At 41.1% G+C, this 15,299-nt stretch overlaps 1 protein-coding gene across 3 annotated transcripts in view; it reads left to right on the top strand.

The window, feature by feature from the left end:
• Positions 1–12,195: 12,195 nt before the first annotated feature.
• LOC117947954 (paired box protein Pax-7-like) overlaps positions 12,196–15,299 on the top strand; it is a 91,933-nt gene continuing 88,829 nt past the window's right edge. For 2 of the 3 annotated variants that reach the window (XR_004657369.1, XM_034877327.1), the window contains exons 1-4: positions 12,196–12,602; positions 13,515–13,750; positions 13,953–14,097; positions 14,318–14,446. Coding sequence is in view for 2 of the 3 variants with exons in the window: in XM_034877327.1 (XP_034733218.1) it covers positions 12,518–12,602; positions 13,515–13,750; positions 13,953–14,097; positions 14,318–14,446 (595 nt within the window). In the remaining variant the exon portion in view is untranslated. The remainder of the gene's footprint in view (positions 12,603–13,514; positions 13,751–13,952; positions 14,098–14,317; positions 14,447–15,299) is intronic. The other variant, XM_034877328.1, reaches the window with a different exon arrangement.

Below are 15,299 nucleotides of genomic sequence, written 5' to 3'. Positions count from 1 at the left end.
TGCCTTCACCCGGCTGATAGCTGTTCGTCAATGGATGGACATGTCTAAAACGCTTTGATAGTTTCTATGATATTGTTAAGATATAGACTTATATGGCACCCGCCTAGAACGTGTCAAGGCAGAGAAAGAGGAGGTAACCTTGCCCCTTATGACTTCATAAGGGGCAAGATTCCAGATCAGCCCATCTGAGCTTTAATTTTCTCAAAGACAGATCAGGATACCCAGGGCTCTGTTTACACCTATCACCATTTCTAGCCACTGTGGGACTATAGGCAGGCTAGGGGAACGCATATTAATGTTAAAAAACCTCACAAAGTGAAATTTTTGTGCCATGATGATTTGTAGTGCAGTGTAACTGTTTTTTATGGATAAATGTACAGCAAGCTGACTCACTGAATGTCCACAAATGTCCCTTTCTACAGGCACGTTATGGTGTGTGTTGTCAGCCCTGTTATGTGTGTTCAATCTAAGTTTCAGTGAAAAGAGTAGACCAAGTGTCCTCAATAAGTACTCTGTGATTGGTCTCCATGCTCCCCTCTTCCCCTTCACATCGTTACAAAGAACCCCATTCACACACACAAAGGACATTTTGGGGATGAGAAAACACTGTGATGACTTGGATCAGTTACATTACAAGCTTTTTCACGGCACTCACTCATGGCTCTCATGTCAATTGTTGTTGATATACCATAAGATTATAAAATGTATAATACTAATCTTTAATAATAAGATTTGATGCTTGAAAAAGTGGATGCTTTGCTAGATTTAACACAAATGTCTTAACATAAGGTGACCAGATTTCTCAGACAAAATTCAGGGACATTTTTAGCTCAGAAGCATATAGGCTATACCTCCAAAACACGTCTTGTTTTTATCTTTGTAAAACTTAAAACGGGGACACTAGACCTAGAGCTGTTCTCATTAGGGGTTGAGCCCCCCCCCCCCCCAAAGGTCTGATCCTAGACTCACCCCTGCTGCTACTTCGTAATCCACTCCACCTCAGAGGGGATTATTTCAAGATAAGAAATCCTAATATTTCAAGATAAAAAGCCCTAATATTTCAAGATAAAAAGTCCCAATATTTCAAGATAAAAAGTCCCAATATTTCACAATGTTGTAATTTTTACTGAACTACATTTATCTGACAGCTTTTGCTTTATTGCTTCAGGCTTGTTTCTGCAACAGCTCATTGAGTCTGGGATACAATGAAAACTATTGAGGAAATATTTTCCTTTGACATTGATGCAGTATTAAACAAGATCGCTGCAGTCGGCAGCAGAGAAACAAGCCACAATGTAAGTTAATAAATTGCCCAGTTTGTATTTAAGTTCATAAAAGTGCTTGTTTTGCTACTGACAGACTTAGATTAATATTCTACGTGTCTGACAACATTATGGAAAGGATTTCTAAGGAGGTTGACCTTTCTGTTAAAGATTAAGATCCTTTTTTAAAACATAAAAGTCCGCGAAATTGCATTCGCTAAACCCACCAGACTCCATGTAAATCAGTAACTTTGGCATCATAAAATACGGCTTTCTAAAACATTTCTGAGCTCTGAGCAGCGCTGGCTCTGGCTGTCTGGAGCCTGCGGGTGCAGGGTGTGCGACTATCGGCTCCGTTTGGTCAATGTTTTCCTTCTTTCAATCCAATTTCGGGTCTGTCAGTCACAGTGAAAACCGGGGACATTTCCGGGGACAGATCCAGCCGGGGACAGGTCACCAAAACCGTGGACGTCTGGTCGCCCTATCTCAACAGCATCTCAACTAAAGGTCCACTTACAAGCTTTTTTAACACTTTTGATTGCATCTCACAGTTTGCATCAGTGAATTGAACTGGCTCAGTTGTGAAACATTCACAGAGGGGGGGTTGAATCTAGAACTACAGTTTGTTTGCCCCGCTGGTGCGGTTAGTTTTAGGCAGGTGAGAACGCCGCAGTCGAACTCTGGGGTGGTTCGTTTTTGAAAACGTAATCCGTACTCGAACCGCACCAACTATACAAACTGTGCCAGTCTCAGCTGATGTCTTCTGTTGTCTTCTGTTGAGCTTTCAAAGCTGAACTGAAGACTTTTTTATTCAGAGAGGCATTTTTGTGCTGATTGTTTTTATTGTTATTATTATCCTGTGTAGCACTTTGAGATTCTTTGGAATGAAAAGTGCGTTATAAATAAAATATATTATTATTATTATGTCTCCTGTAGTCAGGTAGCTTAGCAGTTTGAGCTGATGTCTCCTGTAGTCAGCTAGCTTAGCAGTCTGAGTTGATGTCTCCTGTAGCCAGGCAGCTTAGCAGTCTGAGCTGAGGTCTCTTGTATTCAGGTAGCTTAGCAGTTGGATATAATGTCTCCTATAGTCAGGTGTGTTTAGCAGTCTGTGATGCAGCAGAGCAGCAACTTGTAGCAACTTGCAGTGTTTCCATCACAAAGACAGACTGGGATACGCCGGCAGAGCAGAGCGAAGTCATAGTGACCAGAGCAGACGTAGCAACGTCTCTTGCGAAACAATGTCTGATAATTTTAATGAAATGACCTGGTTTTACCCTTGGACCAGAACACAGAACCTTCTTCCTGGATTTACTTTCTTGCTTCCGCCACCAGACATATGCGACCAATAAGAGGGCTGGACATGCTTGCCTGATTTGTAATGACGCAATTTGGTACGCTTGGATTTTTCACACACAGCTTCAAAAGTGTCCTGTTTGGAGCCAATAACGGAGACAGCCTTCCTGATCAGTTTGTTCATCTCCTGACTCCTGACCATGCCCTTTGACCTGGGCGGCTGTGGCTCAGTGGTAGAGTGGTTGCCTGCCAATCGGAAGGTTGGGGGTTCAATCCCTGGCCCTGCAGTCCCATGTTGAAGTGTCGTTGGGCAAGACACTGAACCCTGAGTTGCCCCCGATGCTGCTTATCGGAGTGTGAATGTGTGTGTATATCTGATGAGCCGCTCTGATCTGATGGTACCTTGTACGGCAGCCTCGGCTGCAGTGTATGAATGTGTGTGAATAGTGAATGTATGTATTCAAAAGCACTTTGAGTAGTCGTTTAGGATATATTGTATAGTCGCTATACAATGCTGCGCATCGGAGTGTGAGTGTATATCTGATGAGCAGGTGGTACCTTGTACGGCAGCCTCGGCTACAGTGTGTGAATGTATGTATTCATTTAAGACTAGAAAAGCGCTATACAAATACAGTACATTTACCCTCCACTCCGCACCGTCAATGCTGTTACCGTCTTTGTGATAAAAACCTGAAAAAGTTTAATGTGACGTGCAAGGTTGCTTTAGTTGTCTACATTCATCTAACCAGGGCCTCATTCTTTGAACTCAGTGTAAAAATGTTAGCCGGCTGATGTGACCCTAGGAATCCTCTGCTAACTTTGTCCTTTGAACACAGGTTTGATTTGTTAGTCTCAGATGAAGTTTTCCTTAACATTCCTTATCCTTAACTAGAACACAAGTAAATTGTCATGCTGATCACATGATGATTGGCTGCCATGGTTTGATTCCAAATACGTTTTTACTGTATTTCTGAGGAACCTACTAAGGGCTGAATAAATAAGGAATATATCTTCACCAGTAAATATCAGCATGTTGATTACATACATTAAAGTTTTCTGAAATTCTAATGTTAACATGTGCAAATGAGGCATTGTCTTGTCAAATATGTGCTAATCTGCATACATTTCCAGAACTGAAATGTGAACATGGATGAAGCCAGATTCAAAAATCTTGTTCTGTTAACATATTAGAGTCAAAGGTGGGGATTTTGGAAATCTCTTTTTATCACTCCATAAATCAGAAGATACTGTCAACAGCTCTACAAAAATGTGAAATGTATTTTTGCAATGTTTGAAGGTATAAAATGTTATCAGCATGAAACTTTCCCAACTGATTACTGACGCCAACTATTTTTCAAGTTTTCTAAAACGTTGTGTTTGAATATGCAAACGAGGGATTATGTAATGCTAACTTTTGGGGAATTTAGGAGACACCTACAGACACAAATAAACAAAGTGTCGTTAAATATAAATGTGTCAGAAAATAGTATGAAAGAAGACATGTTATGGAAGCAAAAAAGCCCAAAACCTCAAAATTGAAAAAATTATGTTTTTGCCTAAAACATTCTCAATCCCATCTTATAAAATACGGACGCTTGGTCAGGTGTCCTTTTCATTGACGCTAAAAATCTTTTAGCGCTTGGTCGGGACTATTGGCGTTTTTTTTATGCTGTTAGGTTAAGGAAAAGCTCATGGGTGGGCTCACTGTTCCGTGACTCGCAGGAATAACGGGCCGCTTAAAGAAGAAAGCGGCTTTCCTGACATACGGCAATAACGGGATGGTTAAGGACACGCACGGGACATGAACCCCACTCTCCTGGGTGAAAGTCCTGTGTTTGACCCGTCAAATCCCCCGACCAACCTCCTTATGCATAATTTCCCCCTTACTCGCTAAACCCCGTCTAGATGCTTCTCTCTCTTATATGTTCTGCACACACGCTGAAGGGTGCCCTTTTCATCGCATCAGATGCTGACAGCCACTGTCCAAACGTTCATAGTTTACGACATCCGAGTAAGAACCGGTTGTTTTGCCTGTCATTCCTCTCCTTAAAGTGACAATATTTTCTGGGATTTGAGGTGTGTTAAACTTGGAATAAAAACTATCCATTCTGTTTTGAGTAAGATACCGGTTTCTGAATGTCCTCTGCCTTCAGTCTCCAGGTGAGCTGTCAAAATCTGCACGGCTTTCTATGTCACTAACCGAAAGAGGGTGGCTACCAGAAGCATGCTAGCTCATTTTTTTAATGGCAAAACAGTGCTACAACACACACTAGTTCACCATAATCTCCAAAAGAAATACTTCCTGTCCCTGTTTTGCAAGTATTCTAAAAGTGGCCCTTGTCTAGAAGTCTCCCAGCTAATCATGTCTTGTACTGACCAAAGTTGGAGAAGGAGTTATCTAGCTGATGTGATCTCACACAGATCATGTGTGCTCCTGACAAAGATAGTATAGAAGTGAGATGTCTCACTCTGTAGCTAAAACAGAGACCTAAACACACAGGGTGATAACAGGATCTGCAGCATTGTGCGGTACAACAAAAATATGGTATTTTTTGAAAGTGAAACCATGGACACCTATTCTGGTACAACCTCAAAATACAATTATGCACCTGAAAATCAGCATATTTGGGCTCTTTAAACACATTACTACTTTAAACTGACCAGATTAGATGTTATATTGTAAAACATGTCCAGCAAACTGAGTTCCCTAAATAATCCAATTGTATTCAATTTATCTTCGTGTCACTATAATGTAGAAGTCTGCCAAACAGAATTTTTGTTAATTTGCATAATGTGAAAAACAATAATGTGACATCTGCTTTGTGGATTTAGATTCAATAAACACCATTTTTTATAGAGCATTGTGAGAGTGAAATACACATTTCTACTACTACTAAATGAACAAGATCAGTCAAAAAAACATGGCCGCCATCAATCAAAGAACTTCGTTACGGGCCTGGGCTTAGCAGGGAACAGAAGGTTTGTTCAATCATCCTTATTTTGTAATACATATTCAGTCTGTCTTGAGCAACAGTCCTGTGCTACAGTTTTAGGTTTTACCCATAAGGGGTGCCAAAAATGTGGTGGACAGAATTTTGCCTAAATTGGTACACATAGTCTGGGGGCGAGTAGGAACAAGTCTATAGTGTCGTATTGATTGATTAGTGTGGGCGTGGCCTGGTTGACATTATATGCTAAATTGTGCCTTTTCTCCAGTTACTTGGGGGCTGGAACGAGCTACAGACATGAAAACTATAACCGATGTGCTCATGCTTTCCATTAAATATGATGCAATTCGGCCTGATGGCGCTATAATTTAACTTTAAAGGCCAAGGCCTCTAACATAAGCAGTCCGATTGACTTGAAATTTCTCACACAAGTCCAGCTCAATGTACTCTACAAAAAGCATCTTTGCCTGTAAACTTCCACCATGGTGGAATGTTTCCTAATTTGCATACTGTGAAAAACGGTTTTAATTTTGACAAACTGCTGAAGTAACTTTGCTTAGCTTTGTGAAGCATATCTGTTGGCCAAGGAAAGGTTAGAATGGCTATTATCAACATTGTAAATAATGTTCAGTTCAGAAAGAAAAGCTTATCTCCGTTATCAATGGTGCAGAACAACTTTGTCGCAAAGAAAGTGAAAATGTTTAGCCATATAATTCATATAATGCAAACATTGTACCAAATGTAGCAAATGGATCTCGTGCAGACTGGAGATGTTTTTTTTTAACTTCTCAGCATCATCAAGCTATCCACTTTTACTCCTGTGAAAAATTACCCTATGAATAGGCACTTCAGACATTTCTTTAGCAAATGAAATGCATCTTGCATGGTGGATCTGTGCTGCTCAATCAACAAAATGGCAACATTGATCCCGGAGGTGGCTTTCAGCCTCATGAAGGTCCCATGCTCTGCTGGCCTGTGAGCCCGTCTTGTTCTCACTGTAATCGCCTGTGAAAAAACAAGTTAGCGATGCTTTCGAAAGAGCCGTAGCACGCCAGCAAACAGCAAAAAATACCCGACCATAAGAAATTGGTTATGTTTCCAGTGCTCGCTTTAACTTTTGGAAATCTTTGACTTCATTCTTGTATTTCTCACTGGCCACAGTATGACTGATTGGTATCTTTTCTCTTCAGTAAAGTTTAATAGTTACTGCAGAAAAGGCAAACTGCTGATGTATGAACAGCTTGGAACATTAACAGTATTAGGTGAACAGTATTTACTGTTCACCTAATGTGTTCTTCATTCCCCCTCACCTCAGTGCTTGCCAGTAGACTGAACTGGTGCTGTCGTCTATGTGTGTTCATGTTGCTGGGGGCCTACAGGGCCTAAGTATGTAGTTCCTGACCCACATGGAGACGCTAGATGTCAACTCGGATCATTTGAAGTTTCAATCGATATGTTAGCCACACATCAAGGCCCTGCTGTGGAACTCAAAGCCCCTGCAAACCACACTTGTCTCTGTATCAAATGCTAACTGTAAACTCTATAATCGTGATTACTAAGGTTTGGCTATGGTGGCCAAAACACAACTCACACAACTCGAAAAAAGATGTTGAAATTGTATGGAAATAATTCCCTTCATTTGAAATTGGATTAGCGTTTAAGCTAACATTTGGGTTTCACTTGTTTAGTGAGACCTCCATGCTTTCAGATGCAGAGGCTAAAGCACAGCCGCCAATTTAGCTGCATAATGCTGTCTGAGTATGGAACATCCTATCACGTACATTTGGAGGAATGGAAACAAGGGAGAGAAAAGAAGAAATGAAAGATGAGAAAAGAGGTTGTAGCTCCACTTTTACAGTGTTTGTACTGCAAACATATGTCTTTGGGGATATCCAAAACTAAAGTGTATCGTTCCTTTCGAGGCCAATTGTACTTATTGTTATTGTTTTTGGATTTCTTTTTTTCAAAAAGAGGTGAAAATGTTGTTGTCTGGAGCAGGCAGGCCTGACTTTTGATGCTTGGTGAACTGGGGCATTGTGTGGCATCAGACGCATCTCTATTCATGGCTTGGTCACCAAGATCGATTAAGTGAAACCAATTGACCCACTGCGTGGTAAATGAGGGCTGGTACTTTCATGTGGCTCACACAGACTCTTTTCTTTTCGGCAGTGGTGATGGTGCATTTGATGTAACTGTTTAATACAAAAACAAGCAACCAGCCTATCACATGATATGGAAGCTGCAGCACAGTGCCTGTCAGCGGAGGACATGCTGGACAAATGGAGCACAAACCCATAAGGGCCCAGCGTTTCAGCTGCCATACTGCTCTGCTGCTTTGTTGGAGCACCTGAGGCCATGATAACTCAAATCAAAAGTGATAATTAGCTGTGGTGGAAGAAGTGCTCAAGTCCTTTACTTTAGTCCTTAGTAAAAGCACTAATACCACACTGTAAAAATACTCTGTGACATAAGTAAAAGTCCTGCATTGAAAATGTTACCTAAGTAAAAGTATGTGAGTTTCATCAGGAAATTGTACTTTAAGTAACAAAAGCACTCTACACACATATACAGTATATTAGAGAAGTTTTACATAGAAATATAAAAGTCTTTATGTTTGCATGCTGTGCATATATATATACAGTATATATATATATGTGTATATATATATATATTCAACACCAGGGTACAAGCGCCCAAAATGGGTTTCCTCAGGAGGGTGGCTGGCATCTCCCTTGGAGATAGGGTGAGAAGCTTTATCGTCCGAGAGGAGCTCTGAGTAGAGCCGCTGCTCCTATGCGTCGAAAGGAGCCAGTTGAGGTGGTTCGGGCATCTGGTAAGGGTGCCTCCTGGGCGCCTCCCTAGGGAGGTGTTCCAGGCACGTCCAGCTGGGAGGAGGCCTTGGGGAAGCCCCGGGACTAAGTGGAGAGATTACATCTCCAACCTGTGTGGTGGAACGGGAGCTTCGTGCCCTGGATGTGCATCCCACAAATCTCCATCAACTGCAAGATGCCATCCCATCAATATGGGCCAACATTTCTTTCAGCACCTTGATGAATCAATTCCACGTAGATTTAAGGCAGTTCTGAAGGCAAAAGGGAGTCAAACACAGTATTAGTATGGTTTTCCTAATAATCCTATAGATGGGTACATAGATTTGGTGGAAATAAAACAAGCTAGCAGGGAACCCAAGGACTTCAGACTGGCCTTGTCCTGTCCCCAACCTTTTTCTATGACGGGTTTTCTATTGTGTTCTTTTACTGACTGCTTTACGAGTGTGTGTCAAACATAATTTACATGTTTATATGCAGTGCTAGTAATATGGTAAAATGGGACTGGTAAAATGCTTCTTTTCTTCTTCTTTTTTTTTAAAAAATCCTTCGCTGATGAAGCTGATGAGATATGGGTGGAAGCCCAACCAAATAAGGGGACCATGTGATAACATTTTGTTTTTTCCAACTGCTATTTACAATGTTAAAAATAAACTTTAAAGCTCAATTGGCTGGTAATGCTTTTTTTATGGAGAAACGCGTCCCTGTGGCATGGCCTATGTGGGGCAAACATAGGCTGTTAGAAGGACAACATAGGCTACAGTTGAAACTCTTAAACATACAAGCTTGCCTTACACTACTTTTGATGGTATTGAATGTGTCCAAAAGCCTCCAAAAGACTCCAAACCGTCATTGTGGCTTGTTCAGAATCAATCCTAATATTTTTTCTGAAGTAATTCATGAAATATGTTTATAAAACATTTTTAAGCGAGAAATAGATTGTGCAGTCTTCACTTCAGATTGACAGAGGTCAGTTTAAAAGATTTTGGTCAGATTTTGAGAGAATCTAGTAACACTCATCCCACTGCTCATTTCCGGGTTAGCACTCTACTAATCAGATTGGTCACTTGAGTCTGACAGCCAGCAGTGTCCTTTCTTCCGACTGAAGATGTCAGGTCGGCCAAGATGAAGGCCGACGGCCCTGTAAATGGACAACTGCATGGAACACACCAAACAGACACGATTCACTGACCTCGCCAGACTGCCTGACGCCCAATTATCACGTTGCCGTGTCACGGCCTTCAGGAGAAACTCAAATACATTGATGATATTGTCCCAATTGTACGGACAATCCCAAATCAGCCCGCCACTCTGGCCTCTCCCACCGGGACTAGAGGAACAACGCCCTAATTAAAGCTGCCAGCAGCAACAAACACTGCACTGGGCGAGGCGCTGGAGATGATGTATGGCAAACTTTGGGTCACTTCCTGTGTTCACTATGTGTCGTTAGACACCATGCACTACAACAACATGCATTATGTTGCTCTGAATCAAGTGTAGGCCACACCATGTAAATCAGATGATCTTTGTCATATAAAGCTGAATTACTGTTGCCAGCAGGTGGCACTATGACTATGAGTTAATATTGGCCTGTAGTTGTCGGATCTTATCAAGCATGAGTAATTTGGGGATAATTGGACTATGTAAAGTCATTTAACAATAGCCATCCTGTGTCTTGGTGAAACGTACAAATTGCCCGCTTGCTGACCAAATTTGAGAAGTATCTCTTGAGTCCTCTAAGAGGGGTTTATAAAAGTTCCATTCCTGTAAAGCCACATGCATTTTTATGATAAATACATATTATATTCAGCCTATTTGCCAATTGTTGTGTTGTGACTACTATATTATTTTCTTTGTTTTCCTACCGTCGTATGGAAAAACCAATTTCCAACGAAAATACTTCTGAACAATACTCTTTATAAACAGCTTACAGAGCTCTGTGGAAATACCATGCAATTTAATATCCATCTTTCCATCTTTATATTTTTATTAACAGCTTGAACATCCATCTCAGTATTGTGCACTGAACAGAGTTCCAGCTGTGAGCAGACCCACAGCAGCAGGAATCGTCCTGGTTCACATCCTCCGCTCACAGTTGCAATTACCTGAAGAGATTACAATTTGTGTACAATCGTTCTACTGCTCATGTCACACTCCCAATGTATTTTCTCTATTTAAAAATTATTTTTTTTACCCCATCTAGTTTGAACTTAGTGACACTGCCTAACCCTGATTTGTGCCATAATGGTGTAACATATTGAATTACCAATTTATCACATTAACTGATGAAACAAACTTCAACATAAAACGGCAAGTTGAATGGAAAATTACATGATTTCTTTTTTTTTTTTTTTAAATATGCATCTAAGGTTGCAGTTGCCATGCTCTTCCTCCTCCCATTTTCCCTTCAGCACAATGCATGATGACAATGGTGCTCAGTTAGTGACCATCATTGTCCACTACCTTTCTACGATGCATTGTGGGATAATTTGAGTCCACAAAATGGCCCACGTCTATCCTTTGGGTCACGCTTACATAGACACGCTTTCCATTTCCCTTTTTGAGTGTCATATTTGATGTTTCTCTTTAAAAAATTTCCATTTTTCAATTTCATCTTTACAGTTTAAGCTGTCAGTTTGAGCACTACTTTTTTATAATTCAATTTTTTCATTGTCAAATTTTCAAACATTCAAGCATTTTCCTTTATCTTATTGAGTTTAATTGTGGCCTGATCATTCCTAGTAGTGGAGTAAAATCATAATTATGACTGAAAATATCCTCCATAGTCTACCTTGTGTCTTGTAATTCTACATCACACCTTAAACTAAATAAATGGTATTTGTATATTTTTGTACAGCCCACACATGTAATGCTGCATTTCTATACATGTATATCAATATTAAAAATTAAAAAGACAAAAGAAAGCTACGCTTGATAAACAGTAGTGCCCTAACTTGGAGTCCTTATTGATAAAGTGTGCCACAGACCACAGTCCTTTACTGTCACATCTGTGATGCATATCATAATTACACCTGGTCAGCTGTGAGTCAAAATATTTCTATGATTTATTTCTTGAAAAGCACGCAGAGATGGTGGAAATATCTGTGCAATACATTCACACTGTTTTATTATTTCACTCTTGCTATATTACGTCATAAATAAACATACAGATTTCTGACCTACTTTACATTACACTACATAGTTTTAGCTCTGTATTTTTATGCTCCATATGGCTTCATATTTCATATTCCATGTTTCATTTCCACTTTTGTAGTTTTACAAGTTTACAAGTTTACAAGTTACAGTTTTTTTAGCCAATTACTGCATAGTGTATTTCATTTGTTATATTTGCTCTTCAAAATAAGCTATTTATGTGCATTTTTCTATATAGGCCTGTAATAATAATAATAATAATAGTAATAATATTCATAATAAGACATTTTATTTATATAGCACTTTACATGGTAATCATAGACACTTTACACTAAAAAACAGCAAATTTAGCATATTAATACAGATGAAGCAATACAACCAACACATAAACCAAGCATATAAGCAAGTAAAACAATTAAACCAGGCCAACAGTGGATAATATGTGTAACTATTTTAGGTGGAAGGCTAATCTGAAGAGTTGACTTAACACATAATTTAACATAAATGTGTGTGTGTGTGTGTGTGTGTGTGTGTGTGTGTGTGTGTGTTTGTGCATGCATCTTTATCCTTTCGTTCCCATTGGCTGCTGAAACTTGTTGGAGCTTTTCTCCCTGGAAAAAGAGAAAGCACCAAGAACCTATCGGTGCTTGCCCCCTCCTCCCCTCCCCTATCGAGCCCGCCTGGTCCAGACTTGTCCGGGAGACCGTCAAAGTAGTCCAGCCTTTACACCGGTTAAATAAGCTCATGTTAGAGACAGCCCTTCCATGTTGTGAGCACATTAACAGTGAAAGGATTCCCTGCCGCTCCACACACAGCGCTGCGTTTTGCCGCCGAATTTCCTCCACCTGGTCCACGAGCCCTGTTGTTTTGATATTGACTCTGCTTTGTCTCCTCCGCCACACACTGGAGCCGTCACACATCTCCTTCAAACACTTGTGACCAACAAGCCCAGTCTGCACTTGAACTGGATACAAAACCTGTCCGTTTTTTTTTTGCTTCAGTTTTCCATTTGTATTTTTTTTTAAATGATACAATGTCGTCTTTGCCAGGAACGGTACCGCGGATGATGCGCCCGGCTCCCGGACAGAACTATCCCCGCACCGGATTCCCTCTGGAAGGTAGGCTGTAAGCAGCTGCCGCGGACGGGCCTTTTTCCACCGGCGGAGAGGACATTTTGTGAGAAGACTGAAAACCGGAGAGCTCAATTTGAAAATAAAATATGCTAAGGCTTGACATACATTTGTTTACCTTGACAATATCCAGGACATGACTAAAGTCCTACTTTTTCACCTTTTTAAATCTGAATGAGTAGGCCAGCCTAAATGTGTGTTTAAGAAAGACTTAATGGGAACAGTTTTTATTTATGTCATTGTATGTGACCATGCAATGAAAATAAAAGCATTTATGTATTACTTTATTTATTCAGAAGGCTGCTTTAACTTTTTCTTCTTTTGCCGTGAAGGACTGGCATTAAATTAGTGAGTTTTTTTTCCCACACTGCTAAAAAATTGTAATAAGATGTTAGAAATAATTAGCGTAGCCTACTAGGTCGAATTTTAAAGACTCTCGGATGCACTTCATTTATTATTGAAGTGACGATTTTGTCAACAAATTCAAAATGAGTCTTAAATCCCAAGGGAGACCTAGACAGTCTTATAATCATAAACGCTGGATTTCTTCAAGTGCCCTGTGCATGTAAATGTAATCAACAGGGAGAAGCAGAGGATTAGGATACACCAATATTTGGAAGGCGTGATGGTGAATTATAAAGACGGGCAGAAGGAGTTCTTCACCTCCTCGGTCGGATGGATCTGTGAAGTGGCACCCCTTAATGTCAATCTGTCAACGACATCTTTAAATAATAAATAATTTAGGTGAAGTGCTAAGGACTAGAATAATAGTAGGCCTATGATTATGTTTAGGCCCACATTTTATCTGAATTAGGCCAGAGTAAACAGGAATGTTTTCCTATAACTGTGTCATGACTCCATGTGAAAGCTCCATGCTGAGTGAGCCTGTGTCGCCCGCAGTGTCCACTCCTCTGGGCCAGGGGCGGGTCAACCAGCTCGGAGGGGTCTTCATTAACGGACGACCGCTTCCCAACCACATCCGACACAAGATAGTGGAGATGGCCCACCACGGGATCCGGCCCTGCGTCATCTCCCGCCAGCTGCGGGTCTCTCACGGCTGCGTCTCCAAGATCCTGTGCCGCTACCAGGAGACCGGCTCCATCAGGCCCGGGGCGATAGGAGGCAGCAAGCCCAGGGTAAGAACCGGAGGTTTAGACCCTAATAATAAGAATCAATTAGATAAGCTATTAGTGTAGTCCTAAATAAGATGTTCAATTAGCCTAGTGTAGGCTATTTCATTATTTTGTATTTAATGCTGTTTGAGTAGGCCTATGTATTTTTCCCCAATTAACGTGTCAGAAGTGTGTAACGTTATGTGCGTGTGTGTGCCACCTGCAGCAGGTCGCCACGCCGGATGTGGAGAAGCGGATAGAGGAGTACAAGCGGGACAACCCCGGCATGTTCAGCTGGGAGATCCGGGACAAGCTGCTGAAGGACGGGGTGTGTGACAGAAGCACAGTTCCTTCAGGTGAGGCCTCCTCTGGTAAGCCGCATTTCATTACATCTCTCATTCTTCGCTGTTTTCCGATTCGAAAAGAAAAACAAAATGTTGAAATTGAGGCTGAGGTTGGTCATGCTATTATTATTATTATTATTATTATTATTATTATTATTATTATTATTATTATTATTATTATTATTATTATTATTATTATTATTACTGGGCTATTATTCGGCTAGTGAAGCTGCCTCTGTGTTCGCAGTGAGTTCGATCAGCCGTGTACTTCGAGCTCGATTTGGAAAAAAGGATGATGAGGACGAGTGTGACAAAAAGGATGAAGACGGAGAAAAGAAAAGCAAACACAGCATCGACGGCATCCTGGGCGACAAAGGTATGCCACAGGAGACACACATCTGTAGGTGGGACAGGCCGGCTGTCATAGCGAGGTCTACAAATTGGGCCTAAACGGGCGTTTTGTCGATGGGGCTTTTCCTCCTTTAAGCAGTTCTCCCAGCAGACCCAGGGCCGCTCCATTATTTATGACGGGGAGCTCCCGTGGCGCTGCTAAACGCTCCATTAAAGCAGGGCTGACAGCTGACCGATGTGCCACTCAATATCAATTACAGGCGGCCTGTCTCCGGGGACAGGAGCCAGAGGCCGGCCGACTCTCAGCGGCCTGTCTGCGGGGACAGGAGCAAGAGGCCGGCCGACTCTCAGCGGCCTGTATGCAGGGACAGGAGCTGGAGGCCGGCCGACTCTCAGCGGCCTGTCTGCGGGGACAGGAACCAGAGGCCGGCCGACTCTCAGTGGCCTGTCTGCGGGGACAGGAACCAGAGGCCGCAGTCTAGGTGTGCACAAAACCAATTCTCACCCTTTTTTTATATATATAAAAAAATAAAACATAAAATAAAAGACGAATGCGGCGACAGTCTCATATTACATAAATGTAGGCCCCTATTTAATTCATACATTAGAAGAAAACACACCCCTCTTAAACATTTTAAAGCAAGATATTAATGAAATGTGCAGAAGGAAGGAGCAAAACAATTACATTTGATTTGTAATGGGCCTTATGAATAAGATGGAATTCAGAGCTGCAAAGATGAATCAATTAGTTATCAATTATTAAATTAATTCCTAACTGTTTTGATAATCGATCAATCAAAATTCCTTTTTTTTCATTAAAAAAACTGTTAAACTTGTGTAATGTCAGCTTGTGAAATTTCTTCTCTCCTCTGTGACAG

Source organism: Etheostoma cragini, chromosome 7, assembly GCF_013103735.1.
Source record: "Etheostoma cragini isolate CJK2018 chromosome 7, CSU_Ecrag_1.0, whole genome shotgun sequence".
Classification (NCBI taxonomy): domain Eukaryota; kingdom Metazoa; phylum Chordata; class Actinopteri; order Perciformes; family Percidae; genus Etheostoma; species Etheostoma cragini.
This window is presented reverse-complemented; position numbering and strand designations above follow the sequence as displayed.